Source organism: Simochromis diagramma, unplaced genomic scaffold, assembly GCF_900408965.1.
Source record: "Simochromis diagramma unplaced genomic scaffold, fSimDia1.1 OVJJ01000602.1, whole genome shotgun sequence".
Taxonomy (NCBI): Eukaryota; Metazoa; Chordata; class Actinopteri; order Cichliformes; family Cichlidae; genus Simochromis; species Simochromis diagramma.
The window spans coordinates 7,919,496-7,946,945 of record NW_024387040.1 but is presented as its reverse complement, the minus strand read 5'-3'; the positions used below and the strand labels follow the sequence as shown (position 1 = coordinate 7,946,945).

General features: G+C 41.1%; 1 protein-coding gene across 3 annotated transcripts in view; it reads right to left on the bottom strand.

The window, feature by feature from the left end:
• plxdc2b (plexin domain containing 2b) overlaps positions 1-27,450 on the bottom strand; it is a 112,419-nt gene that overhangs the window by 69,809 nt on the left and 15,160 nt on the right. The window contains exon 2 of one of the 3 annotated variants that reach the window (XM_040043813.1): positions 26,417-26,545. The exons of 1 other annotated variant lie outside the window; for it this stretch is intronic. In XM_040043813.1, coding sequence (XP_039899747.1) covers positions 26,417-26,545 — 129 coding nt within the window. Of the gene's footprint in view, positions 1-9,906; positions 10,347-26,416; positions 26,546-27,450 lie in introns of those variants that run through there. One more of the 3 variants, XM_040043816.1, reaches the window with a different exon arrangement.

Here is a 27,450-nt window from a genome sequence, read left to right as displayed (position 1 = left end):
CTCTCAGAGTGACATAATGAAGCGCTTTGCTGATTTGAATCACTGCCTTAATTCAACAGGAGCTAACTGTGCAGTTTGTATTTTATATAGTTAAACAACTACTTCTCATTTAGATGGAAAAGCCTCAGTGTGGTGTGAACAGATGTCTGCAAAGATGCATTTAAAAAAAAAAAAGGTTATAGTTTAAAGGTTCACTGTGGCGTTTTTAACCTCTATTAGAGGTGCAGAGGTGCCTTTATGGACAAGGTCAGCATGGCACTTACTGACAGGTAACAGTAACATGCAAAGATGTGCAAAAATTGGTCACAGCAAGAGAAGAAGAAGAAGACCACCTGACAGTACAGGATGTTGTGCATAAATCTATAAATCGACATAAATATTTTTGTGTTTTTCACATTCAGACACGGCAATGCGCAGATTCACACTACTCTGCTTTTACACGTATTTCTGCTCGCACCAGTTAATCCATGCTCCTTACACTCAGGTTGTTCTCACTGATTGCAAAACTTCTCCTGAATTTCTGCTCTTGAAAGTGAAAGTTTGCAACTCATAGTGTGGATACAGCACGCAAATGCAATGTTAAATCCCAAGTTTGAGTCTTGGCCGGACAAAACATAATTTTCCCCACATTTCTGTCTAAAATGCAGAGACTGCATACCTCCACCTTGGAATTCTATTGAAAAGAGAAAATATTGTTTTTTGTAAACCAAATATATCAGAATTCCTGAAAATTTCCAAATATGGTGCAGACAATTAAAATCTTTTTGTCTGACACGTTGCAATTATATTCACTTTACTTCTTTTTGGAGCATCCCTCAACGACAGGTACTCAAACTGTAATTGACTTCATCCACTCTGCACTGTGCTTGAGGACTCTTAACATTTTGTCCCTGCATGGCTTTTAGAGTAAAAAACAACTGTTATTAAAAATGTAAGTGGACTGGTCTTTATATAGCATTTTTCTGCCTGATTCACTCACATTCTGGTACTGTCTTCTATTTTAATAGAATTATATTTTAAACTAACATTGTTCTATAATCATAGAACAACAGGGTTCACTTTCTTGCCCAAGGAGACTTTGGCACACAGACTGTCACAGCAACCGCCTCCTATTTTGCTCTTCTTTCCTTTGTAACTGTGTCCTTTGTAACCCCACCCTGTGTTGGATTTTCCCCACCTGTGTCTCATTTCCAATAAGCCATCAGTTTGAATATGTAATCCGGTTTCCCCTCTCACAGTTAGTCATTTTGTTGTGTCAGTCCACTTTAGGTGCCTCTCTCTGTGGGGTCTAGTTTTGTTTTATTCCTCGGATGGGGTCCTGTCATTTTTTTGACTTTGTGTGCTGCACAGGGGTCATCTCAGAAGCAATTGAAAGCACATTACTAAGTACTATCAGGGGTATGCAAAAACATCCTGCATTTGTATTTTACTTAATAATCCTGACTGTGCATTGCAAGACATGCAGGTTTTAAACTGAATTTCAGGGACATGATAACAGGCAAAACATTAGATGCAGAGTTTTGAGTAAGAGAAGAGCGAAAATGTGCACGTAGAAAGTGAGTATTAGAGAGTGAGCACCATAATAGTTCAATATAATATTCTCTCAATTTGAAAAACAGTAATATACTCCAATTATATTCTAATAGGCTAGTTGTTGTGCCTTTAGGTACAATGTTCAAACTGTTTCTTTCAGGTTGGTATAAAACTAGAACACCTTGAGCACTTTTATAAGGTCAGCAGCTGCTTCTGAGTTCCAAGCTTTTATGAGCGTATGGTTTTATAAACATACTGTAACATTATGGCTTTCCTATATCTATTTTTTTCCTTATTTTCCATAGTAGAACAGCAGACGTGATTAAAAGTAAAATCTGACAAAGAATGCTTTGAAGTGTTTCTCTGCTTCAGATGCATCACAGAAGGCCGCGGACGTCTGTTCATCTGTCGGTCCTGTTATGACTTCAGGCTTGTTTGCCTTCAGGCTTATAAGCTCCTGCCCCTCCCCCTGGTGACCTGACTAGGATTGGGCTAATAATGTAAATTTGTAACAAACTTAATTTTCGTCGCACTCATCCAGACACAAAGTTTAAAAAAGGCTCATGGCAGATTTTTTGGGTTTTGGAACAAGGGGAACTGCTGATTCCTCTACTCTTAGTCTATGTTGCTTCTCTTTAATGAGACAGAGGTCACTGGGTTTAACTAGTAAGGAGCATTTTCCACTTTTTCCCCTCCGTCTCTTCTCTAACGCTCGCATTTCATTCTCGCTGCCGTCCCTCCTCCCCGCTCCTCCCTCGGGGCCCCCCGACCAGAGGCACTGGTCGGGGGGCCCCGACTGCCTCTCTTCTCCCCACTGGAGAAGAGAGGCAGCGAGAGCAAGTGGAGAAGCTTAAGATGCTAATTCGCTCAAAGAGGAGGCTGACAGATTCACTTTATAATGAGCGTTGGCAAAGGCAAAAAGCAAAGAGACCAATCTGCTCTAACGGGGGTGGGGTGTTGATGCACATGGGAAGAATTTATTGTGGCCAGAGGAAGAGTATGAAATGGGTCTGGGATGACTGCCTCACAATTTGCACATAACTGTTTTAGGAGAACAATAAAAAGTCACCTTCAGTCTCTGAAGTTAAAGACCACAAACTGAGCCAGGAATCCTGGTGTATGATCCAGGACCCAGACATAAATTTTAACTTCCATATTAAGAAAAATAACAACTCTGAGATTTGGAAAACATTTATAAGATACTTTTATCACTGAGCTATGACATAATTGTTATTTTCAATGTCATATAATTGCTATAAAATCATTTCATATACTTCCAGATATAAAGTAGGAGTCCTCATGGCAGTGAGCCAAAACTCCCAAAACTATCTTCCAGTGTGGATAATCTCACTCTTGTTTGGTCTCCGTGGCCACCTATTCACTCCCTGTCTCGTTCTCCGCATACCTCTAATACTTCCTGACACTCATCCTATCCCTAATAGTCATTAATCAGATCAAATCCGTGTGGACAAAGCAGCCCAGGCTACATCCCGTCAACAGCAGTTAAATACGCTAATCCAAGAGGCACCTACACATACCGCTCCACTGATGCGTAAACATCTATTTTCCTTTAAAGGATCCTTAATATACGATGGAAAACTGGCAAAGTACACATAAACACAACACAGGGCCCTTGACAAATGGTTGCTCTTTTCCCAGCATGTCCCTCTGTGAGCCATGATGAGTCACCCATGCACCTGCATTTCTTCTTGTGAACACAGAAGTACTGTGATGCAGGGATGGCAGTATATCTGATTGTCCAGGGTCTTTTGTCAAGGATTTGGGAGGGCACTGAGGGCAGACCACCGAGGGACACCTAAAATAAACCTCCCCAGGAGGACGGGGGCTTCTCCTCCTAACGAGGCTATTCCTCTTTTGTGAGAAAGGAAATCTTACCCCTCTGCATTTCTTTCACTGCCTCTCAAAGCCACTGCATACCTTCACCCTGACTCTGTCGAGCACCCTTGTTGGCCTGACTCACGCCTGTCAACATCCCTGATTCACAAACCGCTTTTGGTTCCACCTGAAATCTTTCAAAGACACTGAGGCAGTAAAATCGCAGCATGAAGATCCTGTCTGCACCCTTTCTTTCATTCAGTTTCTGCTTGTTTTACCGTTTTCTTGTTTTCTCTTGGTTCCCACCTGACGCCGCGGTGCCGAAAGGAGACTTACAAACTTGACAAGTAGATGATTTGGAATGCTTCACTGCGTTTGTGCATAATTTCAGCGAGAAATGTAGAAAAAGTCACATCCACAAACGATTCCTTAGGCTTTATATCTCTTGGTGTCAGAGTGCTTAATTTAGTGCCCACTGAAAGCTGCTTTATCAGTGTACCCGCAGACCCTGCCAAGCACTTTGGAAGACCTTCAGTATTTTGTGCTGGAACTGTGCTGACTCACATCAGCTTGCCAGGGTCCACATGGATTAAGTTGATGTAACTATTGCAGAAGCTTCCAACTTTCTGCAACTATAACTATCGTTGAAATAGAAAAAAGTAAGGATCTGCTGTTGACACGGCACAAAACTAATTCTCACAAAGAACAGACAATGTGATCAAAATCTTTCTGCACTGGGAAGCAAAACAATGCAATTTTTCCTCCATTCACTTTCACTTTGTCTCTTCATTAGCAACAGCTGATTAGGGACATTTGTCAGAAGAAGTACTTTTAACAACATATGCAAAAATCTGATCATGCAAGGGAATACTAACCTAGTCATTAAAATGCAGAAGAAGAAGAAACACAGTGGAAAAAGCTTTTGGAGTATGTAACTTTTCTGCTTACACCTAAAACAATAGAAGGATTTGACGTAACTGACTTTCAAGAACTTTCCTGACTGTTTATTAACCTGCTGAAACAAATTAAACACCATTTGAGTCACACTGACAAGGTCAGAGAGTGAAGAAGCTAGTGAGCATGAGCACTGTCATATTTTATATTTCATTAAAAAAAAGACATCAAATTGCTTGATTTGTATAATAAACGGCCCAAACTCCAAAGACATTTAATTCAAACTGATATGAAGCAGAGAAAACCTTTAAATGCACACACGGTGCACTGTACTATTATGCTGAAGCAGTGTGTGAAAAACTAAGTACACCCTTACTGCTTCCAAAGGAATTAAGAGGGTGAACAGTAGACAGGTGTTGCTAATCAAGCACACTTGATTACCTGATTGATCGATCATCAGCAAGTGTGAGCACCTCTATAAAAGGTGAGGTTTTTGGCAGTTTGCTGGTCAGGAGCATTCAGGTGTGATCTTAATGTACCAATTGTTGCTTTCCATCAATCTGGGAAAAGTTGTAACACCATTTCTGAATAAATTCACATCCATCATTCTTTAGTGAGAAGATTATTCACAAGTGGAAAACAATCAAGGCAGATGTCAGTATTCCCAGAAGTGGACGTCAGAGTGTTAACTGCTCAGAGAGACTGTAAAAAACCCCAAAACTTACATCTCAGACCTCAGTTAACATAACAGTACAATTAGAAAAAGACTGAATAAGTATGGCTTCTTTGGCAGTGCCAAGAGAAAGCCTCTTCTCTCTAACTAAAAAAGGCAGCACCTGTGTGCTTAAGTTGAGCTTTCCATGGTCTCCATGGTCATATCTTATCCAGTGTAGTTGCAGCTTTAGGCTTAAGTTTGCAAAGTTGCATCTGAACAAATCACAAGACGTCTGGAACGTGCTTTGGACAGATGAGCCCAAAGTAGAGGTGAACAGCGCCACGTTTGGTGAAACTCAAACACAACATATCAGGACAAACACCTCATACCAGCTGTCAGCACGGTGGTGGAGGGGTGATGGGTTTGTTTTGCAGCCACAGGATCTGGACACCTTGCTCTTCAACTCTTCTGTGAACCAGAGTCTTCTGGAGTATGAGCTGAGGCCGTCTGTGTGACGGTACACCTTGGATGTACATAGTTTTCACACAATGCGCCTGTATTTCAGCTTAGTTTTTGCTGAATAAATAGCAACAGAGTGTAATACGGCACATGTTGTCGTTCATCTGAAGTTGGATTTACCCAATTTTAACACTTACTAAGGACCAGATTGATTTTTTTTTTATTATATCATGACAGGAAAAACCTTAGAGGGTATAATTTCTTTTTACTATCACTGCACACTGCTGCGCATAAATTCCAGGCATACAACTCTCAGTAATTATTATGCAGAGAAAGTGTGCTTTGTTGACCTGCGGTGTCTCAGATTTTACGCATCCCCTCTTAAAAACACAACCTGTCATTAAGCAAACACATAAAGTCGTAAAGCTGAGAGAAAGTTAAACAGATCCAGTTTCACAGAACTCCTAGAACGCAATCCGAATATCATACGCCGAAATCTGAGCTAATCAGAGCGTGAGACAAGTCAGGACATGAATTAAAATAGTGCAGCAGATGAACAAAAGAACAAAATCGGTTTCTTCTTACGGAAAAGCCTCTAAAAGAAATTCATAAGCCAGTTTTCTAAAAGGATTTCTGATGTCTTTCCCCCTGGAGAGGAACATCAAGTTGGCGTCCTGCCTGTCATGAACGCTTCGTTTCACCACAGATTTGTTTTGCCGACAATTAGTCACATCTTTCCAAGTCGGGGCACTGCAGCACAAACATCCCCCGAGGTTCAGATTAGGTCTGCCGATAAAAAACGATTTTTTTTCTTGAAACATAATAACCAGCTTGTTGAAGAAATCACATTGTAACTATTACACTGAAATTTTGATGTCTCACTTCAGCAATTAGTTAGAGCCCGTGACCCCTTTTGAAGAGAAAGAGTGCAAAGATACGCTTCAGAATTTGAATCAAAACGCTAAAGGACACACTCATATCATATAAACTTGTTCTGACTTTTGCTGATATGCTTGTTGTGCAGGACACAATGAACTTTATCAGAATGGCTCCCGGCATCACCGGCACCAGGAAACGAGCATGTTGTGAGCGAGCCCTCCTTTATGCCGCCCAAAATGAGAAAGCAGGCAGGGGGGCTATAAATAAAAGCCCATTTTTGAACTCTGAACATGTTAATTACAATCTGCAGAGAAAGGAGGTGGAGGGAATGAATTAGAAGGTGACTAATATTGCATTCACACTGCCTGGGGAAACACAGCGTCCGTGAAGAGGACAGGTGTCAGGACTGCGTGTTAGAAGAAGGAATGAAGCCAAAGGGAGAGAAAATGAGGCGGAATTAGGAGGCAGTTCTGCTTCGGGTCCAGTGATTTTTAATCAAGGCTTTAACCTTGAGGAACATAACAGGTTTTTGTTGTTTTTTTACTATGGCTTTGTGGGGAGCTGCTAATTTTCTTTCTGAGTAAAAACAGTGGACACAAAATCCCAAGCAGGCTAAACCACAAAGCGCCCAGAAACATGCCTGAGCACAGTGTGTCAAACCCCAAAACACAGGGTTTAAAGTGCTGGAGTCAACCATCATGGAGTCTGCTGTCACTGCTGCGGCTTTCTTTATGTAATTGTTGGTTGTCTTGGCTCCGGCATTGGTCAGTGTAGGAAGTGTACACAAAAATGCTTTGGCAAAGAGACACACAGGCAGGCATGGCAGGCAGGCAGCACGATCACACAGACGAGAGCGCTTCCTGAGTGATACAAGCGCTAAGGAATTCAGGATTCTAGTCAGGCACAGTTTCTGTCTCATATTCCAGGAGATTGAGTGATAGACTGCAGGATGATGAAGCGCGGCTGTTGGCTCTCATTCCACTTTGCGAATGAGTAGTACTGCACTGGAGCCTCGAGGCCTTGATTCACTCCACCGTGAGAGAAGCTGGGGCTGGGGGGCGATGCATCACTGGACACTGGACGTCCCGCAACAGATTATTTCTCCTCCCTCCAGCGCGAGCTATTACCTGTGGTAATACGACTGCATCCTTACAGGTCAACCGGCTCAAATCCCCACTGAGAGAAAAAACCTTAACATCTCTCACTCTGCCTAAATATCTGCATGAAAATGCTAAAGAAGTCCTTTCACTCTTCCCACAGTCCTCAAGTACCTGCCTAACATAGCCTAAAATTGGAAATGCTCACATCAGTACTGGTGAACAGGCAGAACCAAACGCTTTCATTCACAAACAATGGGACTCACACGATCTTCAGCTGCGTTTCTAAGGGACACGAACACGTCAACAAATCTAACATCTGGGACTCAACACTATAATCGCTCTTTTTGTTCACTTATCCTCAGAGCACTCGGCCTCCCCAATCTTCTTCCGAGAGCTGATCTCTCAGTCGCTTTAGCCTCAGAGATGGTTTCAGGTCATGAACTCGCTGACTCATTCCTGTCTTGTATATTTTAGGCCAGCTACACATCTGCTAACACAGTGCGGAAAAATGAGTTCAATATTCAATCAAACACTGCCACAAAGTGAGGCCTTTTACAATTTTCACAGCAAACTCTATGACATGTTACAGCAGCAAAAGCGTTGGACTTTTAGGGTATAACTACGAGCCAAAAGTTCAGGTTTCAGTCTAAATAGAGAAGATATCGCTAGCATAGTGTCCTGCCCCACATGCTGTTCAGACCTTTTGCTTGTAAAGACCAGCCAATGAGAAGAAAGTTGGTTTAAAGGTAAAAAAAAAGCACAATAATTCCCCTTTAACACCAGTTTTGAGGATGCTCTATCACATTATTGCTGTATGTGTTTTTTATAGGTTAATCTTTCACTTTTTCCCCCTCCAAAAGCCAGCCTTATTGTCATACAGTAAAATGTTTTCTGCCAAAGGAGAAGCTTTAGATCTAAATTGGATAAGCTGGAGGTATGCTATATTCTTCTGTGATCGCTTGTTTCACTGTTATGCAACTATGTGTGCTTTCCAAAAGGTCGCAGAGCAGCTGTTTGCAGAAATGATCTGAAAAGCATATACTTAGTTATATTAAAGATAGCTGCATTCATAGACCAAATGACTGCGTGATTAAGGAATTAATCGGCATAATCATTGGCTGCAGTCCTGTGCACCTGGACGTGTGATTAATTTATAAATGCAGACAGCCGTTCGTGGAAAACAGAACATACTGTACAAGTTGTCATAGCAGTGAAGCTAAGATTGTCTGCTATTCTTATCTCATCGCAGCGTTTTTTTCAGGAGTTTACAAGCTGTCCACAATGCTCTGCTCTTTTTCTTTATATTACCTGGAAGAAAACAAGCTCCTGTAACAAAAACAGGCTTTTCTTTTGTCCATCTTATGATTCGGACTGTTATCTGATTCACTTAAATCGCTCAGTGCCGAATCTGTTTTCATCTTCCTGTATAGCACCGCCACACTAATATTGAGGGCTGCTTTGGCAGTGCTGTAAATTATGATCATTTTAACCATATTGATTACCACAGGCACTTCAGGCTAATTGAGCACTGTAAACTCTGAAAGCCATTGATCTGAAAGGTCAACCAGAGACAATGTGCACGCGCTGGAAATATCAGGCCCGGTGGTGGGCGGCACCCTTTTAACTGAAGATTGATTCTCTTTAGCGTGGAAAAGGTTCTGAGAGTGTTTAGATGTGTGTGTTGATGTGTATGTCTGCAGGTGGAGACTGATTTAGTGCCAGTATGGGTGTATTAACTGTGCTTTTTTCCTCCCACTTTCTCTCTGAGCTGGAGACTTCAGGCAAGCCCAGACAGGGGCCCTAGGGCCTGTCCTCATCCTTCCTGCTAATCCATCAGCATCACCAAGCCTCTCACCCGTCCACCCTGCCAAACCTCTCCACACTCCAATGTTCTCTGGGCTGAGTGCTGTGTAAACACATGCAGAGGGGTCCAACTCTCCCAGCGGACCTGTTATTTCCCACAGTTAAAAAAGCCCAGCTGTCTAAGGAGGAGTGTGAGGGGAGGGCAGGAATATCATATTTTAAAATATCAGACAGGCTGATATTCACCAACTGCAACGTAACAGATATATTTGCAAAAAGAAAATCTTCTGCATGACAGAAAGTCACTGGTACAAAATAGTGTGGACCTGGTTTAACCCTCTGAATTCATCATATGTCACTAATCCTACAGTAACATACACTCTGGGAGTGCAAATGCTTTGCAGTATCAAACTAAAACAAATACCTGAATCCCAAATATCTACTGAGATGATCTAAAGTCACTAAATGTGATTAAGAGCATTTTTTCTTTTGATTGTATTATTTTAGATGGTTTAGCAGCATTCTTATCACATCATAAAAAAATCTACAAAGCTTCTGTGTTACTTAAAGTAAGATGTGTCCACAACCCACACAACATAAACACAGTTATTTCTTTAACTTTAATCTATTTTAGAATGTATGTAGAACTTCCATAAAAGTGTCAATAAAATCCAGATAACTGCACTGTAACGATTTAAAACTGGTATATAATTTGAATTTTTGACACAAGTTGAAAGGGAGACTCACCAAAAACCTTCTTTTGATTACGTTGCCTGCAGTTTGCAAACACTGGCTAACTGCTAAACACAGTCCAGTAAAACCAGAATCTGAGAATGTTCGCCTTCAAAGTAAAAGTTGTAGCTCACAGCTGAAGCCGACACGTTTGAAAAGGCAAACGGTCTCTTCTGTGTCGGATAATTTCACTGCCACTCAGAGAGCAGTTGGCAAGGGTTTGCAGACAAACTGGTATCTTCCACGCAAACATCCTGTTTGTGACTGAAGTAATCAAAAGCGCCACAAAGCTCTATGCAACCGATTTCACCTAGTGACTGACAGCAGCCGTTCGCCATTCAGGAATATGAATGTTTCCCTATCGAGTGGCAAATGTTTTCTAATCAGCCCTCCTAGGTCTGTGTGACTAAACCAGATTTCCAACACAGGTGTCACTGTTAAATTTAGGTCGATCAAAACAGGGGCGTAATTTCCAGGGGGGCTATGACACCCCCCCCCCAAAAAAAAAAAAAAAAAAAAAATCAGATCCAACCAATACAACCCCCCGAATAAAATTATGAATTATCTTGCATAAATAGGCTGTTGATTTTCTTTACTTATTTCGGGTATTGCCAGCAAAATAGTTGCATGTTTAATCATCTGGGAATTTACCCAGGTTTATTTATGTATTTATACAGAGATCTTAACCCCCCCAATATTCAGTACAAACAGTTTAATAGTGAGTATTTTTGCTCTAATGAACACCCGGACATGAATTAATTTTGTAAAAGAAACACTGTTTCCTTTTTTAATAGTTTAATATTTTCTTTTCTAGGTTTATTAGCAGCATTTTTCATCTAAAACATCAGTGTGCTTTGTTGTTGACTAAAGTGTCCCACATTTTATGTAAAAAAAACAGTTAAAATATATATATATATATGTGTATATATATATATATATATATATATATATATATATACATACACAAATCTATATAAATGTCGATGTATATATATATACATCGACATTTACTGCTAGAAACGAAAAAAGGCTAAAAAATCTTTAAAAATATTGAAGTTATGTGATTTACAGTACTCTCTGAGTACAGTGTCTAATCCTTCATGAAGACAAATTCAACCAACAACACGTACTGTGGTTGTCACAGCCAGTCAGTTTTCCGGCCCTGGAAGCAGCCCTCATATCCACTTCTGAAACTCCTGATAATCAAGCCAATTTGCTGAAGCCATAAATACTCAAAATGTGAGTAACAGAAAACCAATTAAACAAAAACATGCATTACACATGTTTTTCTCTGAGATAATTTCCCTGTGAGCCGTTGTAAACATATACCCAAGATTTTTTTTTTTATGTTCTACAAAAATATGTGGAAAAACATATGACAAACTTCTTTATAACTTGCCAAATCCCATAATATCCTCCCACCAACGGCCTCCAGGCACCCACACCCACAAGCTAGCAAACAACAAAAAGAATGAATACACCAAGAATCCACAGCATCCCGCAGAAGCACACCAGGAAACATAGATTTTCAGACTCTTTTCTCCTGCAGTACATACTGAGCAGAGACTAAAAGAAACAGAGGACCTCCAGTCTTATCGCTGCCAAACCCATACCCGGCATACATTTCATACATCTGCTGACAAACTGGGAGCCACATCCAAGTCGCAGACTGTAATTGCCTCTGCCTCTTGCCATTCAGGAGTGACAACTTCAGCCACTCACAGGAAATCAATATTAAATATTGTTTACAACACAACATCCTCGCAGAAAATGAGACCTACGCAGCGGCATGTCGCAGAGCAGATGGCTGATTCCCTCCAAAAATCCCATCATAAGTGAGGATTTAGTAGATGTGGCATCACGTTTATGCGACTTCCAATCAATCAGAGCTCAACAATGGCAAATATTTGCAATTCATTTGCATTATACTGATTTCTTTTTTTTTTACCTAATGTGTAAATTTTTAATTATGCAGATTTAGCTGAGGAAATATTGAATCTGAGCTCTGCGTCATTTCTTTTCTGACAGGACAATGAAGGCGCAAAGGTTTCTCTCCTTTTCAAACCATGCAAGCTTAATTAAACTCATTAATTCTGTAATTCATTAGTTTTCCCATTTATTTCACTTCATTCTTTCTGGTGATTGTATGTCACTGAAATGACAAGTGCAAAAAAAAAATTATCAGCTGTCTCGAACAATCGAATAAGGCCTGCAAATGTTTAATTTCTCTGGGTAAGACGTAAGAGATGATTTCCTGAGGAAATGTGCTCTTCACTTGGATTTTAATTGGTTTCTTGGTGAAAAACTGTCAAGCTGTCTCATTTTGTTCTGCGTAGGCGTAGCAAAGACAAGGTCTTGGGTTATCACTCCCAGATGCAAACCCCAGACAGCTATGTGTGCAGCTGCAGGTTGTTAACATGTATGAGTGTTTGGGTCAGCAGTGCTTTCCGCAAGAAAGTGCCAGCTAGGGTGGAAGAAGAAGCCAAATTTTGGCCCCATATTTGGTGGCCTATAGCACGCGCCGATGCCTGTACTGTGCACACTGATCCCAGTTATTGTAATTTTTAGCCTGCATGGTGTCTGGCTCCAAAAGTACTAACTGTTTGGAAATTAGCGCAGTATTACTACACTCTTGTCCCAGAATGCTTTGCAAAATTAGTGCACAACCAATTATGATTCAGCTGATGGGCTTTAGACTCTTTCAGGGCTTCGTGCTCCTGCTTGCCTCCTGCTCCTCGTTCTCACAGGACAGACGCTCATATTGTTCACCTCAGCAGCCTTGATGCTGTCCTGTCATAGTGCTGCACGTTCTGACATTCATGTTTGTGGTAAAAAGTCCAACTGGTGTTAATGGAGGATGAAATTAGCCGACTAAGATGCTCCTGCCTGTGTCTGCGGTTTGCCCCATCGATCCTTCAAACATGCCTATCGATCCAATCCAAACATATCTGCGACCCCTGCAGAGGACGCATGAGTAATTGTTCACTTCAGGTTCTGTTGGTGCCGTTTGTCTCGTACAGCTCAGCGTGGCTGCACAGGGTCTTTAATAGAAACAGACAGTTCAGTGGCCTTTGACAAAAAAAGAGCCTGGAAGTGTCTGGGTTTGAATACAAATTGGATACACTTGTTCTCGAATATCTTCCAGCTTTCTCTCCTGTTTGTCCCTTGCAGTCTTACACAGCGAGCGAGGATGACGGTTAGTTCGCTGCCTCTGAGGTGATGATGAAGAGGGGAGGAGGCGTAAGAACGGCTGTGTTATTTGGGTAAAGAGATGGATGTACCTTGGCAATCTCAACCCACACTTGCACACCCTCACAATTTCCCCCAGGAGAACAACGAACGATGCCTTTGTTTTGGCTCACAGTCGGCGAGAGAGGCTCCTAATCAGTCAGTGAGAGATTCATATTCACACCTATTTGGGCCCCAGGCTCTCTCGATTTAGAGATGAAAGCTATGCACTGCTGGCTTATTTGTAAGAGTAGAGTGTGATTCTCGAGTCCAGGGAAGGAAAAACAATGTTGTTTAGCAGATGCTTCTATTTTTCACAAAGTTTAAACCAATATGTGAGATAAATCTATATTCCTAAAAGAAAACAATGCATAACTTGTAAAATGTTCATTTTGGTCCTATGAGTTTGGCCAGTATGACTTCAGCTGTGCAAGACCTTTGTAAAATAAAAAATATATATAATATATATAGTGTTTGTAGTAACTGCACTGTAAGAGAGTTGTATTTTGGTTGCTGTAGCTTGACATTTTATGGGAAAGCTAAACCCTGAATCTACTCTGGCTGGAAATCTCCCCACTTTGGGACTTTGAAGTGCGACGAGTACGCTTCACCCCCCCACACTTAGTATGCTATGCCTCTGGGCACACTGCCATCAGCAGTGGGGCCCATGGTCTGCATCTCCTGGCTTCACTGATCAAACTTCAGGACCCCCCGGCACTGACAGAGCCTTGGATAGCTTCTCCATCTTTGGAGAAAAAAAAGCATTCAAACCCTTTCAGTGTAAAAGTACCAAAATAGTCAAGTGGAAATCCTTAATTGGAACTAAAAACCTTGCACTTCATTTGCAAGAGAATTAAAAACCAAATTGTCTCATATGAATGATCTAGAGTCAGTCTGAAAAATATTTTTGCATGTCAAATATTTGAAAAAGCACAACACACTGGCCTCTTGTTTACTTTTTTTTTTTTCATAATTCTAGAATATAGTAGAATATTATATAACCACATTTTACTCCACCCTACATCCGTCCTTCCAGACTTGACATTTAACCTTCAGGATATAAAATGTTATCACTTTATAATTTCATCCCAATAGACATGTTGGGGAAAATCCTTCACAATTAGTGCAGAAATTCTTGAGTCATGGTCAAAGGCGTGTTTGGTGAGGTGAGGTTTGTCCTTTGACCACCAGGTTCTAATCATTAGATCCTTGAGCCCAAGAAAGTTTGTGTAACTCTAAAGAAGATGCTGATTTGACAATTATAACCCATCAGATTTTAAACTTTATTTACATAGCAGCTGTTTCCTAGTCCTCCTTCCTGCTTTTCCTCTCCCACACGCTCACACCATACCTGTCTGTTGCTTTCATCTGTATTTTATGTGTCTAACCTTTTCATATTTCTCCCATAGTACAGGTTTATTTTCCTTTGTAAAGTCATCCACTCTGCTGCCAATACACTGTATCGGTACAGATGAGACACTGAATATGAAACATTAATGTGGACACTGGAAGGTGGAGGGTCTTTTTATAAGTAAACGTGAGCATTTTTTGGACGCTTTCAATAACTCCAGTGTTATTGACTTTGTCACTGTGGTCCGATGATGAGGACAGTGAGTATATTTCAAAAATAGAAGCCCAGGTTGTTTAGTTTGGCCTCACAGTTACGGAGTACTCAAGTAAATGTACTCTCCACGGGTACTTTTCCCAGAACTTGTGCTGCTGCACCAAGGCCATATTCAGAGGCAAATGCTTATAGACAAACAACAAGAAGGGGTGCAACATGAATAAAACATGAAAATCTCCCTGCAGTGGTAACCTGAAAGCTTTCAGCTTTTTCCAAACACATCAGATGGAATATGGACAGCTTTGCTCTGACACAGGTGAGAAACCCAAATTCTGCTTTCTGCTTTTAAGGATTTCATGTCAAGAAATGGTGGGAAAGCAGATCCTGAAGACAAACAATGTCAAAAGGGGTTCTTAAAAGCGGCCGAAGTTCAATGGGATGATGCCAGGTTATGATGAAGGTGGGGAAACAGCGGGAGTGGAGCTGTCAGAGCCACAGTGCGGTAGGGGGAAAGGCCCTGAGGGGGCTGGAAGGTGGGCTGAGTCACTCTGTTACACTGAAGCAGACACCATCCTGCAACTTCACACCACCTGTCTCGGAGGATTCAGCCACAGGAGCGAGACTGCCGGAGGCTTTACAGGCAGAAAACACAGGCTCCATTACTCAGACGCACATGGGGAGCCTGTGCAGCGCTCTTCCTGGCAGAGAGAGATAGACTCCTGGTGCTGCCGTTCACGTTTTCTTAAAAAATTTGAGAGGCCAAATTTGTCAAGAGGAGGCGATTATTATAACGTTATAATGGCCATTTGAGCAGCGACTTTTAGCAATCCATCTATTTTTAAGACAGCCAAAGTATAGTTCTGCCCTTGCGTGCAAAGACAAAGTTTGTTGTTTGACAGGGAAAATAATTGCAGCATTAGCATATCATTACTGGCTGGCAGTAAGACAATGGATCAACAAGACCTTTCTTTGGTCTTGCTCCAAATGTACCCATAATACTTGGCAGATACCGAGATTATAACCGTTCGTCTAATTGATTTCTCATCATTCTTTCGCCGGGTTTCAGAGCCCAGTATTAAAAATAATTTAAAAAATATTGATCAAAGTGGAAAGATACCATTTCACTTCACAGAGAGGATTGGGTATGAATGCAGCTTTGAACTGTTACATCAGATTTCATCAAATTCAGAGGCAAAGAAAATCTAATAAAACCCACAGCGGGAGTGTAGCCACGCAGAAGCTAGATCTGGTGATTTGTCTCGGATGAGAACTCCTCTACTTGATATCCTGTAAAGAAGTGAGGCCAGGTAGGTTTTGTATAGACTTGTCCCACAGGACAAGCACTGTGTAAAACTGAATAATGGACACTTCTGGCTCATTTACAGACTATAAAGACAGTAGAGTGGTGTGTTGGGCTGTGGTGAATCTACAGCATTGTTTATGAGCATGTCAGCTGGGAACTGGGTGACCGCCCAGAGACAGACCTGCAGAAACATGCCAGACACAGATGCCTCTCTTGATCTTGCAAAATGACCTTGACAGACAAGTTTGTCCTTGTAGCGAAATGTATCTGGAAAATCTGCACTTGGGCTCCTGTCAGCTGTTTCACGACTGACATTGAAACAAAGCAGCTTTTTTATGCAAATGACATGTAATTCAGACTCAAATGTAAGGTCGGGAAATGATGTTTATGCTAAGCTAAGCTATCTGGTGAATAGCTGCATATTTATTGAACAGCCACATGTTAACCTTCTCATCTTAGTCCTGGCAAAATAGCAAGAAATCCCATGTTAAACTACTTTGTTAAAAGGTGCCATTTTTTAATTGTTAAATTTTAATCTAACTATTTAAGTGCCTTGAGCCAACTGTTGTTGTGATTTGGTGCTATATAAATAAAATTGAATTCAACTGAAGTTTATTAATTTTAAAAATTTGGGAATCAATTGCAGTTTCTCTGGAATTGGTGCAATAAATTTGTTAAGTTTAGAGCAAGTTGTCACAAAAGATTTTATTCTCCCACCTCACAGGAAAGAATTTAGCAATTTTCTTAAAGGTGCTTAGAAAAACAACTATGTGAGAGCACCTTATCTTTCATAAAACACCTACGCCGTGTGTGCTATTCAGTAAAAAAATACATGTATTCCTGGCCAGAGAGCTGAAACTATCCAGAACTCAGGAAAAGGATGTTCAGAGACTAACAAAAACTTTGACATCTGCAGGAGAGAGCGAGAGAAGGGAGTGGTGAAGAAACAAGGTTGGGAAAAAACAAGACATCTGCAGAAAATGTAGCTTTAAAAAATAAAATAAAATAAAATAAAGGAAGCAAGAATAAATAGACTCCTGTATTTCACATGACATCAGCAGAGGCTGTGGACCGCGGACTATTTTCGCCTACAACCATGAGAATCTGAGTGTCAACTGAAACTGTTTATTCTGTTTATACGGGCAACAACAAAATGCAGGGAGCATAGAGAGAGACTGCTGACACAAAATAATAGTGAACTTTGACCTTCAAGACAGCACTATGAACTCCACAATTCATGTAATGCAACATTTAGAGTCCGGGCTTTCTTTGGATGACCTTTGGAAAGCTACAGCCATAAAAGATTAGTCTCACATTGGAGTGTTGCAGCTGAATTCAGAATATGGATGAAAGGAAGCTTGTGTGACTCCAGCTGTTTGGATGAGCTCAGACCGTGTTAAAGTTTCTCCACAGCTCCCACTCTAAACTATATCTCTAAACCCTACACTTCCTTTTCTCTTTGTGTGTCTCTAGAAAGCCAAAAACTTCCTTTTTAAGACAGGTGTGAGCTTCCTTTTTCCTTTTTTGACTCTGAATGCCAAATGTTTCACAGAAGACAGCTAATATAAGGAACCTCTTAAACTGAAAACATGCTGTTGAACTGATTTATTACAATATCTGACCAGATTATCTCAAAGCTAGTGGATGAAAAAGAGATGGACATCCCCTCCAAGTTCACGAATCAGACCGTCGTAAACACAGACCCCTGACAGATTAAGCGCACCCACTCTCTGAGTAGATAACCTGTGACCACCGAGACAATCGGGTCCTCGTAGTGATGCTACTCCATAAAGAAAGTCGCTCTGACAGACGGGGTCAAATTATCACCGTCAATCACTCCGCAATCCACTTCAGCACGCCACCGAGCGGGACTGCCGGGGTGTCATGGAGACGGGGCCTTTCATTACCTCGCTGTCAACGTGATTGTAGCTTCATATCAAGCCGGATATGCTGCCTGTCATGTCTCGGCAGGGGCCTGTCACTGCAAATCTACCACAGAACACAAGCACCTCGGGCTGCAACACTAAAAATCCCCCGTTGTCACCCAGACCAGAGAAGGTGATTTATATGCCAGAAACCATGTTACAGTGATGTGACCTGAGGATCTGTAGGCATGTACAGGCAACAGCGAAATGTGAACTTCAAATCCAGAACCCAGCCCTACTTTTAAACTGATCTCAAGCAACAAAAAAAAACAAAAAAACAACTGCATTATGCTGCTAACACAACTTCAGCTTTTTGCGAGCATCTGCATGGAGAGCATGCTGGTGATGAATCCACAGAGAATTATCACCTGAACCTGCAGCTTCTCTTGTCAGTACTGTTAGCGATGCACTAATTGACTGGTCCAGCACATCAGCCTCCCATATGTTGATCATGCAAGCACAACTCGGGCAGAGTGGTGCGGGCGAATACTCCCACACAAAGTCACAGTCACACGCTAACATGTTGTTAGCATGGAAGCTCCTCACTACGAGTAAAGACACAAAATATGCCAAAGCATACCACAGAGGGACCACCATGAAAACATCCCCAGCTGAAAACAGATCATTTAAAGATAACAAAGACATTGTGGCTAAAGCTAAAGCTAGCCAAAGCTCGGAGCAGCCTCGGTATGAGCAAAGGATCAAAGCAGTTATGAGGTAAATGGAGATGAGATTGGAGATGAGGGGAAAAAGGGAAATGTTGATGCTTTGCTATTTGGTGAAGTTAGAAACATGATGGAAAATTATGTAAGGGCCTCTCATTTATTCTTAGTTTTTTTTTTAAATAAAATAGCTACATCTGCCTTTGTTTGCTAAGGTAAAATATGCCAGATAAATGTGGGTGTGCAGAAGCTTATTTTGAGTTAATGACCTGTATGTCTTCCAGCAGCAGAGTACTTTATTTTCAGTTGCTGAGGTAAGAGAAGATCCTGTAACTTACTGCAGTTTGGGAAAAATGTAAAGCTTAAAAATTTTATTTTGTAAATAAAACAATATGTTGCATTAAAGAAAAGTTGACTTTTGTTTGTGTAAGCTGTCAGTTATACAGGGAGTGCAGAATTATTAGGCAAGTTGTATTTTTGAGGAATAATTTTATTATTGAACAACAACCATGTTCTCAATGAACCCAAAAAATTCATTAATATCAACGCTGAATGTTTTTGGAAGTAGTTTTTAGTTTGTTTTTAGTTTTAGCTATTTTACGGGGATATCTGTGTGTGCAGGTGACTATTACTGTGCATAATTATTAGGCAACTTAACAAAAAACAAATGTATATATTCCAATTATTTATTTTTACCAGTGAAACCAATATAACATCTCCACATTCACAAATATACATTTCTGACATTCAAAAACAAAACAAAAACAAATCAGCGACCAATATAGCCACCTTTCTTTGCAAGGACACTCAAAAGCCTGCCATCCATGGATTCTGTCAGTGTTTTGATCTGTTCACCATCAACATTGCGTGCAGCAGCAACCACAGCCTCCCAGACACTGTTCAGAGAGGTGTACTGTTTTCCCTCCTTGTAAATCTCACATTTGATGATGGACCACAGGTTCTCAATGGGGTCCAGATCAGGTGAACAAGGAGGCCATGTCATTAGTTTTTCTTCTTTTATACCCTTTCTTGCCAGCCACGCTGTGGAGTACTTGGACGCGTGTGATGGAGCATTGTCCTGCATGAAAATCATGTTTTTCTTGAAGGATGCAGACTTCTTCCTGTACCACTGCTTGAAGAAGGTGTCTTCCAGAAACTGGCAGTAGGACTGGGAGTTGAGCTTGACTCCATCCTCAACCCGAAAAGGCCCCACAAGCTCATCTTTGATGATACCAGCCCAAACCAGTACTCCACCTCCACCTTGCTGGCGTCTGAGTCGGACTGGAGCTCTCTGCCCTTTACCAATCCAGCCACGGGCCCATCAAGACTCACTCTCATTTCATCAGTCCATAAAACCTTAGAAAACTCAGTCTTGAGATATTTCTTGGCCCAGTCTTGACGTTTCAGCTTGTGTGTCTTGTTCAGTGGTGGTCGTCTTTCAGCCTTTCTTACCTTGGCCATGTCTCTGAGTATTGCACACCTTGTGCTTTTGGGCACTCCAGTGATGTTGCAGCTCTGAAATATGGCCAAACTGGTGGCAAGTGGCATCTTGGCAGCTGCACGCTTGACTTTTCTCAGTTCATGGGCAGTTATTTTGCGCCTTGGTTTTTCCACACGCTTCTTGCGACCCTGTTGACTATTTTGAATGAAACGCTTGATTGTTCAATGATCACGCTTCAGAAGCTTTGCAATTTTGAGACTGCTGCATCCCTCTGCAAGATATCTCACTATTTTTGACTTTTCTGAGCCTGTCAAGTCCTTCTTTTGACCCATTTTGCCAAAGGAAAGGACGTTGCCTAATAATTATGCACACCTGATATAGGGTGTTGATGTCATTAGACCACACCCCTTCTCATTACAGAGATGCACATCACCTAATATGCTTAATTGGTAGTAGGCTTTCGAGCCTATACAGCTTGGAGTAAGACAACATGCATGAAGAGGATGATGTGGACAAAATACTCATTTGCCTAATAATTCTGCACTCCCCGTAGTTCTTAGAAATGAAAAATGTGAATTAACAAAAAATTGGTATCGGCAGGTCAACCAAACGAACACAGAAATGGAAATTGGCCAAGAAAATTGCAATCACTGCATCTTTAGTTATAGCATCGAGGTTACCGTTTTTAGATTTTCAGATGCAATAGAAGAAGAAAAGCTAATATTATTCTATAATTTTTGGCACAACTGAGACTGAAAGCTTCAGGTCCACATTTGTATGCAAACATTTAAACAGGCGACTGCTGAGAAGTCTGTGGCTTCTGACTACAGATTGTAAAATGTAAATGGACTGGTTCTTACAGAGCACTTTTCAAGTAATTGTAAAAAAAGATCCTTTTTTATCAAAAGAGGCAAAGATTTAAAAGGGAAAAAAGAAAGTAACAAGAGAGTGGACCTTTAAGGGCATTCACTTGATGAAGTGAGGACTGTGATTTGAGAAGGTTCAAAAGTGGTTGATGAAATTCTATCAGATCAGTGACACAAGCTGCCTCCATATTGACCTAATACAAGTGGGTGTTTCATCACAGGAAGCGAACCAGCCTTTGTACAAGCGGGGTGTTTACAGTGGCTGAAACAGAGGCTTAAATTCTAACTTGAGACTCAAATGATAGTTTTTTGCATTTAAAAGTCATATTAAAGCTCAAGAATTCACATAAAGTCTTTGGTTCTTGCTTCACTGCAAGCACGCCGGCGTATGTGTCTGCTTTCTGCAGAAGATGGAGAGTCACAAAGGCGTATCACAAAGACTTTGCACAACAGGAGCACATCAAGCCTGCATACCAGTAACAAAGCTGAAAATTCTCTCTACACCATGCATGAAATGAAACCCTTCAAAAGGATACCTGGATCCTTACTGGTTGGTGAGCTGGGCTGAGCTACATTTTCGCTAAAATGTAACAAGTTAAGGAAAAATCTGCCTGAAATCCAGCAAACAAATTAAAAGAAATAAATAAAACAAGCCGACATGACCAAGCACAACATTTGTAAGGTAACGATGGACAAAAGTAGCATTAAAATTGACTGAATTTGCAGCATTAGCTGCTGTGACTATAAGCAGAAAAATCATACCAAGGAATTTTAAGCATTAAACTTAGAAGGTAATGTGACTTGAGTGCCGTACCTTTCTTACATATATAACCTGATCTTAGAGTTACCTTAAGGTGAAAGCATTCACTTATCATATCAAATTAACTTCTTCTGAGAAAATGTGACAGATTAGCAACAGTTTTGAGGTTAATGAGTCCAAACAAACAGGCATAGCGTGTTTTTTGTCTAAAGAAAGCGAAAACCACAAACACAGTGAGACTTCCCCGACCTTACCAATCGTAAAAGCCCCACCCAAAGCATTTCCCTGACAACAGTCTTGTGCTGTAAACAGAGACTTGTTTCTGAATGCTCAGAATTTGTTACTTGCAGATGAAGACAAAAAACCTGCTACACAATAAGTTAAACTGCTGCCAGTTTTATGGTATTTCTTTCAACACTCATCAGAAGAACACATGCAGCACAAATGTTAATCATTTCCCTGTTTTTTTTTATGACAAACCTCAAATAAATTGAAGCTTTAAAGCTGTCCCATTAAATTTTCAGGCAATCTAGTTACACAAGACACATTTACAGGATTAAAATGCTTCAATTCTAAAAAGCCTCCTACAAATCGGTTTTCTCGTCAAAGGAATTAGACTCCAGCCCTCCTAGCGCTGACTGAAAGCCTTTACTCCAGCTATAAAAAAATCGAGGGTTATCGGCCCATGCGCTCACGTATTTGCTAATCGATTAGAAACCTTTCCGAGAGTCTACTCTCTCATATTTGTCTAGAAGTAGCATGTTTGTCCAAGCTCTGCTGGTGGTACCACAGTGTTAATGTGTTTGCCTCCCTCTCACCCAGACACGGGGATGGATTTAGCCAGCGGGCTGCTGAGTCAGGCAGAGGTCTTCTATTGCTGAGAGATAAAGGTCAAGGGTCAAGCTGAGGCACATACTGGCTGTCTCTGTCTGGTTTGTCATCTGACTTCTATATTTAAACAGTGTTTTGCTTCTAAGCAGTCACAACATGCTTGGACTGAACTTGTCCTCTGGCTATTAATACTATAAATCTTGATGCATGTAGGGCTGCAGTCAACCCAATAAACTCTTGGTTGACTGCAACTGTACCAACCTTTTAACTAATTAGCTGATCACAGGTAGGCTGGAGAGGGGGAAACAGTGTTTGGACTACACTTTACCTGCTAGTCGTTTTAGCCCAAACCAATAAGCTAACGCGTTAACAACGGACTGAAGAATCTTTCTGTTTAAAGGAGAGATGAGGCTTCACATGCAGCTTGGTTTGGCGTCTACTGACATAAAGTCTGAATGTGTGTGTGCTTGCAGAGTTATTAGTAGACTAAACATAATTATATATATATCAGTTCTGATATGTTTGCACTCAAACACTATTAAACAAAAATGTTGGCAGACACCCTTGCTGAAAGATGGGCTGTGATATGTAAACTGCTGCCAAAGTTACACCCGACTCCATCCGTTTTAACCAAATGCAGCGGCAGTACCGACTCCTTCATTCCTCGCGTCATAGATTCAGTGGTGGAAACATTCCTCCAGGACTTTGGTCCATATTGACATGGCGGCATCACATAGTTGCTGCGGATTTGTCAGCTGCACATCCATGATGTGAATGTCTTCTTCCACCAAATCCAAAAGATGCTCTATTTGATTGAGATCAACAGTACAATGTACAGTGAACTCATTGTCATGTTCAAGAAACCAGTTTAAGATCATTTGAGCTTTGTGACACGGTGCATTATCCTGTTGAAACACCTATCGGATGATGGGTACACTGGTCATAAAATGGGATGGACAATACTCAGGTAGACTGTGGTGTTTAATACTAAGGGGCCTAAAGTGTGCCAAGAAAATGCCCCACACCATTACACGTCCACCGGCCTGAACTGATACAAGGTAGGATGGCTCCATGCTTTCATGTTGTTCAAGTCTAATTCTTACCCTGCGATCTGAATGAGTCATCAGCACTAGGTGTGGTCTTCTGCTTCTGCAGCTGATATGCTTTAAAGTTCAACCTGTTGTTCATTCAGAGATGCTCTTCTGCATACCTCGGTTGTAATAAGAGGTTATTCCAGTAACTGTCTTCCTATTAACACAAACCAGTCTGGCCATTCTCCTCTGAGCTCTAATATCAACAAAGCCTTTTCTCTCACAGAAATGCCACCCAATGGATATTTTTCCTGTAAACACTGATGGTTGTGTGGTCGTCTCGACCTTGTCCACATGTCTAAATGCATTGAATTGCTGCCTGTTCTAACCTGTGTAAATAGTTCTAGAACAAGTTAACCTCATAAACTGGTTAGTGAATGTGGTTTGCTGCTCATGCAAAATAAAAAAAGAACCATTAAACAAGCTGGCAGTGAAAATATAGTGTTTTTCTGCGGATGATAAATGAATCCATCCTGGACAGCTCTGAATATGACATTTTTCTCCTGAAAGTAACACACAGTCTGGACACAGCTCTGTTTTCAATCCCAACCATCACCGCTGGGATAAACTAGACCACAGCTGGGCAGGATTTAAACTGCATCCAAAGGCGTTTCCAAAAGAACAAAAAAAAACCCACCAACAACAAAGCGTCAGCTCAGGCAGGGCACAAAGTCAAGCTTCGCCATAATCCCAGCAGATCGCATGATGCCAGTTCAGCCCACATCAGCTGACGGCTCAGCTAATAACTTTTATGAATCATTAAGTTACTTTAATCTGCCCACAGTTATGTGCAAGACATTATGCATCACAAATCCAGGTTCTCCAAGGATAAATGTCTGCTGTCATTACAGTGCTTGGGTCTTGCTGCTACTTTGCCAGCTCTATGTATGCGCTCATAAAGAGTAGAGCGGACATTTAATGGGGAGGACATAGAACAGACTCATTCCAACAAATATAAATGACTGCAGATGAATATAACAATTTCCTTTTACTACAGTCTTCACCACTGAAGTAAAGTGACTCAACTCATGGAAGATTTTATGATATCAGAGAGGAAATTTCAAACTGCATATTCAAATTCACTTCACGACTTAATATTTGTGAGCGCTAAAACTGAAAAAGCTAAATGCATCTATAAACGCTTCTGATTTCCAGGGAGCCGATCTTACGAGCGCGTTCTAAGAGATCATAATCAGCAGCTCAGCCTCCTGTATTTCAGCTTCTAACAAAGGATAAAAGATGGATTGCAGCCATGATATCTTCTGAGATTTAAAATAATGTGTTGGAGCACTTTAACACTGATGTGGGGGTATTTCTGTCTAATAAAGATATGCAGTTAGTTAAATGTCATGCACTCTAAATATGTTTTTTACTGTTGTTAAGCTGCTGTTGGTCCTCACATCAGAGCCAGAACATAAATTCATCAGATCCCTGCAACTTTTATCAACTCAGGGCCGTAGAGAAAGTTAAAGTCATCTTCCTGGACTCCCAGCATTCTTGACAGAATGCGTTTGCATCCTTCAGGAGCGTTATCAGACATAAAGAATGAGGTCATTTATTCACTTTTATGGCTTTTTAGAGAAAATTAAATCTGGCTTCTTTCTTGATGGATATAGGAAAGGAAGCTCTTCATGCTTTAGGTTTCCTCTTGTTGCTGTTTCTTGATGATTTTTTAAAATTTATTGTCTTTGTGTAAACTTTGTATTTATCATTACTGATTGCTTTCGATCTTTGTCCAAGTTCCAAAAACCTTGTAGGAAATTTTCTACAGACAAGAGACGACACTGAAACATGATGATTCATGTGACTTTTTACCCCTTCTGTTCAGTTCAGACTGGATGTTTTGTTGCTGTTATTACTTTGCTGTAATTTCAGTATCAGTTCATATCACTTTTTTTCTTTAGAGCGCTATTATTGTTTTATTGATTTCTGCACTCTTCATCAGCTCAGGCCAGCAGCAGGTGAAGGACAGGCTTTACAACCAAACCTGGATGACGCAGCTGAAAAACACTAAGCCAGCTACTCAACTCACACGTATGGAAAAGTGGGGCAGTAAGAGAAATGAGAATAATGGTGGGAGGGGAAATGAGAGACGGGGAGATTGTGGAAAACAGATTACAGGGCAGAACATGAGATAAGGCATTGAGGATGTGTGAATGCCTGCAGCTGTACTTTGTTCTCCACCATCGTGTGCACCAGGAAGAGATGCGACAAGAGGCAAGGTGGCCTCCGTTCTCGGCAGCAGGTTACAGCGACCTCCAGCTTATTAAAAACACATCGCTCAGGGTCATTTTGGGGCGACTCACAGGAGCACGGACAAGCTATCAATAAAGCTAATCACATGTGGCACATTAACTTTAATAAGAAGGCAGCAGCGGGAGCCCCTGAGCCCCACTGATGTAGAAAGAGTCTACCTCAGGGCCTCTAACGTGTCTGTTTGTATCACATCAATCTATGAATTAAGATTTTACTTTTGAGGTTCTTTCCAGCTGGCGTGGGAATAGTTAAAGATTATTTGGGACGTATCTATATAGTTTAGGACAAATGTCACCTTCCATGGTTTACTGATAACTAAAGCGATGGCTAGGCTCCTCTGAAGTCAGTCCCCATTGACTTTAGTTAAATGTCTGCTTTTGGAGAGTGAAATCTATGTGATATATAAGGCAAGCAGTGAAATTGTGAAAATATTATTTCAGTGACCAAAAGCATGACATTTCAGATACAAGCAGTGGAAATGAGCTTCCTCTGAAGCATGTCTGTGCTCTCCCTGAGAGGCAGGGTGAGGAGCTCGGTCATTCAGTAGAGCACATCGAAAGGAGGCAGTTGAAGTGATTCTAGCATCTGATTAGGATACCTCCTGGGTGCATCCTAGGCAGTGATGATGACTCTCGGCTGGCTTGGGAACACTTTGGTGTCCTTTGGATGAGGTGGAGGAGGTTGTCGAGGAAGGGGAGGTCTGGGCTTATCTGCTTAAACTGCTGCTCTGTAACCCAGACCCGCATAAGAAACAGAAAATGGATAAATGGATATGGATGGAGAGGTATAAAGAGGTATTCATTTGCATGTCTTATTTTGACATTTGAGTTAATATTCTTTCCACCATTTTCACTTCAAATTATGTCCTCAAACATTTCAGAAGTGATAATTCACAAGGTTCAAATCTCCATTAATTGCTCACTTTAGTTTAAACTGGCAACAAAGAACATGAGGGTTACTTTTAAGCTTTTAAGTTAGCACACACCGAACTGGCTACCCGCTGTTAGTGAGTGAAACCTTCTGGCCTTTAAAATATTCAAGATCTCGGAGGATGCACCAGACATGAATTAAAGTTTCTGTTCCACTGGGAGGCTGGCAAGCTAAGCTAAAAAGATAACTCAAAAATTGGAAGACAGTCAGCTAAACTTGCTAATGATGATAATGTCAGCAGATCCTGCAGACTGTGTTTTTAACAGCTATGAGACAAAAGGGGATAGAGGCCAACTCGACTCGTGCGCTTGATTTTCTGTTGCCTTAGCACTTGTACGTTACACTGGGATCCAAATCAGGTTCACTGATTTTAGGCTCGCCCACACGTGTCCACTTACAGTGATCTGATGAACTGTTACACCCCAAAGGGGATTTTTTTTTAATTAAAAAGAGGATCTTACCTTTTGCAGAGGCCAATCCCAATAACTCAGAAAACACTTCAAACACTTTGACAGCTGCAACTGGCTCAACAGCTTTGAACACAAGCTGGACTCAGATACACTGTGCACAGACACACAGCAGGCACATCAAGCTGGTTCTGACCTTTCACTAAATTTCCAATTCCCATTCTGTCCTAATGATGATGTGCAAACAAAGAATTACCCTCAGCGTATGATCCGATGGACCGATCATCATCTCTGA